Raw genomic sequence first — 4,372 nt, forward strand, 5'->3', positions numbered from 1 at the left:
ATGACATTTAACCGAGACGTCTGCTTTGTTGAATGTTAGCTCAATTTTTACATTTAAATTTAAATTTTTAATAATCACTTTTATTGAGTAAGAAATTGTACATTAACTTACGTGTATTGTCAGCCTACGATATTAATTTAAATAAGCCAATTAGATCACTTCTCAAAATAAAATAAGGTAATTTATAGAAATTACCAACCATCATGACTTTTATTCCTAACTGGGAAGAGTTTGAAAAGTCTGCTGAAATGCTTTACTTGCGTGATCCTATAAATACCCGGTATTCTTTAAAATATTCGCATTCAAAAGGAGTATTTCTGGTAAAAATCACTGACAATAAAAAGGTAATTATTATCATAATTATACAAATTATAATATATTCATTTAAATCTAAAAACTTTTGTTATAACAATGGTTTTAAGTGACTTTTTTCTTCAAAAATTGTTGTGGATACTTTATAACGTACATACATCATAACATATCATAGTGTTATGATTAAAAATATAACTTAATATAGTTATCATATTATTTTAATATATTTATTTATTTTTATTTTTAGGAACTGGTTGTCTCTAACATATATATAATATTAAGGATCTGGAGGTTCTCCTGATACCCTGTCGTTCAATAATTAAATTATTTTTATTTTTCAGTGTCTCCAATACAAAACCGAAGTTCAGCAAGATGTACGAAAAATAGACAAATTTATATCAGATTTAATAAGGCACATGGCATCAAATGATAATTAAAAACTCATTAAAATATTTATGTCAAATATCTGGATTTTACTGTAATACTGTAACATAATGTTGGTGTTAGTACCCTGAAACTAATGACATGTTCATGAAACTGATATTTAGTACTCATAAAAGAAACTATTATGTGCATAATTACTGGAACTTAACTTAACATGGAGGTACTTAGTTGTGGGGGTGTATCACAAATGACTTTGTAGTTCAGGGCTGTTATTGAGAATTTCTTGGAGGAAAGAGAACTCAAAATTTCATTAGGTAACCTAATCAAACCTAACCCAACTCGGGACTCGATCTCAAGAGTTCATGATTTTAAGCAGCATAGGGTAACCACTGGACAAAGACGCTTTGCTTTGCCTTGAACATATTGCAGTGTTACCAAATTCAAATGCATTTAGGAATTATTACTCAAATTGTCCATCTTGCTAAAAAAAAAATTGTAAGGTTCTACAAGTACAAAACTGTTTTACTCTGTACTGACTCTTTTTTTTTCAAAATTAAAAGTTGAGTAGTTTCATATAAAAGGGGGTCGTCAATTTTCCCTACCTCAGAAACTATTATTTTCAAAATTACAAAAATAAAATATTTGAAATCCTCTCAATAGTCTATAATATACCTTAAAGTTAGATTTTCTAAACATTATTTGGTATAAGGTTAATAAAGTCACTCTGCTCTAACACAGATTAAAGAATAATAAGAACCATTCCAAATACAAAATTCAAAAAAGAATACATTCTCGAGTCAGTACCTAGGACAAGAATCGTCGCATCAGCATTGTTGAATAATTTTCTATATTCAATACTCAAGAAAAATGGCATATTATTTAAAATATTTAAAAACATAAGACGCCAGTTTTGTTCTTAAATATTTGTTATATATATTGTTTACAAAAACTAAAGAAATAAGATGGAGTTTTTTTTATTGGCAATTATTGATTATTATTTATTAAATTAATTTACGTAATAATATGTTATTGTTAAATTTTGAAATACCTACAAATTATAAAAAAAAATGTACATGCGGATGTCACCACGCCGCTTGTAAAGACTCATTCTGGATCTTCTTTATTCTGTGGCTCTAAATAAAATTATTATAAGTGGCTCTTCCTATTTTGTTCGTGTCGTAACAGATTTCAAAGGCGTCTTTACCTATAGTGCAGGGTGTGCGGAGCACACGGGCGCCGGGTCTAAGGAGGCGCCGAGCGCCCTCTACCTACTCTAATACGACATCTCCACAGATGCCTGCGTCATCGCTCGCGGAACCGGCGCGGCGGCGAACTATAAGACCCTGCCAAGTCTAAACACAAAGTAACTGCTGTAAATCGATGAGGAGTTCCCTCGTCTGTGCTTCGGCTCCATCATCAGATCGACACCAGACCTTCTTTGAAATGAAGTGCTATAAAATACTTATTTATTGACTAGTACTAGTACTAGTTGTCCCTACAATATTCCAACGTTCCTCTCGATTTCTCCAGGATTCCATCATCAGATCATATCATGATTACAATGGGACCAAATGGATAGCAAACCCTATCAAAAAAAAAAATCAAATCGGTTCAGACGTCTTCGAGCAATCAGTGAACATACATAAAAAAACATTCCGACTAATTGATAACCTCCTCCTTTTTTTTTGAAGTTGGCTAATAAATTAAATATTTTGATTATAGGTCCTTAAATTACGACGTTATTATCTTATGATTTTTACCTTGACATAATCAACCATACCAATTATTTTAAATAAAATTAAAATATTTGCCATATCTTATAAATAATGACCAATATTCTCATTCCCCTCCAACTAGTCGGAAAATACTGTGCTAGGAGTGGGTCTATTGTACGACAATAGACCAACGGGGCGGGGATCGAACCACCACCTCCCGGTGATGAGTCCGACCGCTCTAATCGTTAAGCTACATTATTCCCTGTTCTTTGTTTGTGTTGACCCATCTAGATGTAAAGTTCTTATCAATATAAATTAATCAAGCCCAATTCCAAGACTGTAAGCCGTTGAGGAGCTCCCTTAGCTGTCCTTCGTCTCCATCACCAGACCCCTGAAGACAGTCACCACACATCTAGATGTAAAGTTCTCATCAATACAAATTATTCAAGGCCAAACATAAGGTAGCTACTGTAAACCGTTGACGAGTTCCCTGAACTATCCCTTGTCTCCATCACCAGACTCCTTATCACAACACACCTAGATTTAAAGTTCTCATTATTACAAATTAATCAAGCCCAAACACACGGTAGCTACTGTAAACCGTTGATGAGTTCCCTTAACTGTCCCTCGTCTCCATCACCAGACCCCTAATGACAGTCACAATACATCTAGATGTAAAGTTCTCATCAATTCAAATTCATCAAGCCCAAACACAAGTTAGCTACTGTAAATGGTTGAGGAGTTCCCTTAATTGTCCCTCGTCTCCATCACCAGACCCCTATTGACGGTCACAACCCATGTAGACGTAAAATGCTCATCGATACAAATAAATAAGTCCAAACACATGGTAAATGCTGTAAATCGATGACGAGTTCCCTCGTCTGTGCTTCAGCTCCATCATCAGATCGACATCAGACCTTCATTGAATTGTACTGCTTTAAAATACTGAAATAATGAAAACATTAACAAACGCACTAGTTGGCCCGATAATATTCGAAAGTTCCCCTCGATTTCTCCAGGATCCCATCATCAGATCCTGACATGATTACTATGGGACCAAGTGGAAAGCAAACCCTTACAAACAAAAAAAAAACATTTCTAATCGGTTCAGGTCTTGGAATAAACGGTGAACATATATAAAAAAAAAGTTTCCGACAAAAGTACTACAAGTCCTACAACTCTTATTATTTTTAACCGACTTCAAAAAAAGGAGGAGGTTATCAATTCGTCGGAATCTTTTTTTAATTTTTTTTATGTCCACCGACTACTCGAAGACGCCTGAACCGATTTGATTTTTTTTTGTTTGAACTCCCATTGCAATCATGTTATCATCTGATGATGGAATCGGTCGGAAATCTTCTTGTTTTCGTACTACAGGCAAGTAGCCTATTCGTCTGAGCTGTGATTAGAAACATCATTAACAAGGTTAACAAGCCATATTCGGCTCACTGCTAAGCAAGCTAAGCTAAGTCTCCTCTCAGAATGAAAGGGGTTAGGCCAATAGTCCACCACGCTGGCCCAGTGCGGATTGGCAGACTTTACATACGCAGAGAATTTTTCCTTCACCGTTTGAAACACGTGATATTTAATTTCTTAAAATGCACACAACTGAAAAGATGGAGGTGCATGCCCGGACCGGATTCGAACCCACACCCTCCGGAATCGAAGGCAGAGATCATCATATCCACTGGGCTATCATGGCTTTGTGATTAGAATGCGATCTTCTTATTATGTACATTCAACTCCTCACAGCACCTAGTCTACTTCTTTTTCTTTATAACCAGCAAAGAAGAGATAATACAGAATAAGTAAAATGTGTAATAAAATTATAAACTTTTTAAATAGTAAAAAAGCGGCAGTCAGGGAACTCCTTCGACCAGTAATAACGATGCAGTAGTTCCCTAAATAATCTGTGGATGGAGTTTAGATCTGTGGACAGCGTATCAACAACTGTCAAAAAT

General features: G+C 34.8%; 1 protein-coding gene across 1 annotated transcript; it reads left to right on the forward strand.

Moving 5' to 3' along the window:
- Positions 1–775, forward strand: LOC112046498 (signal recognition particle 9 kDa protein). Its single transcript, XM_024083135.2, has 2 exons — positions 1–344; positions 654–775. Exons 1-2 carry the CDS (start codon positions 204–206, stop codon positions 747–749), a joined length of 237 nt encoding a protein of 78 aa, XP_023938903.2. The 5' UTR covers positions 1–203; the 3' UTR covers positions 750–775.
- The last annotated feature ends 3,597 nt before the right edge of the window (positions 776–4,372 follow it).

The sequence above is a fragment of the Bicyclus anynana genome, chromosome 6, assembly GCF_947172395.1.
Source record: "Bicyclus anynana chromosome 6, ilBicAnyn1.1, whole genome shotgun sequence".
NCBI classification, from domain to species: domain Eukaryota; kingdom Metazoa; phylum Arthropoda; class Insecta; order Lepidoptera; family Nymphalidae; genus Bicyclus; species Bicyclus anynana.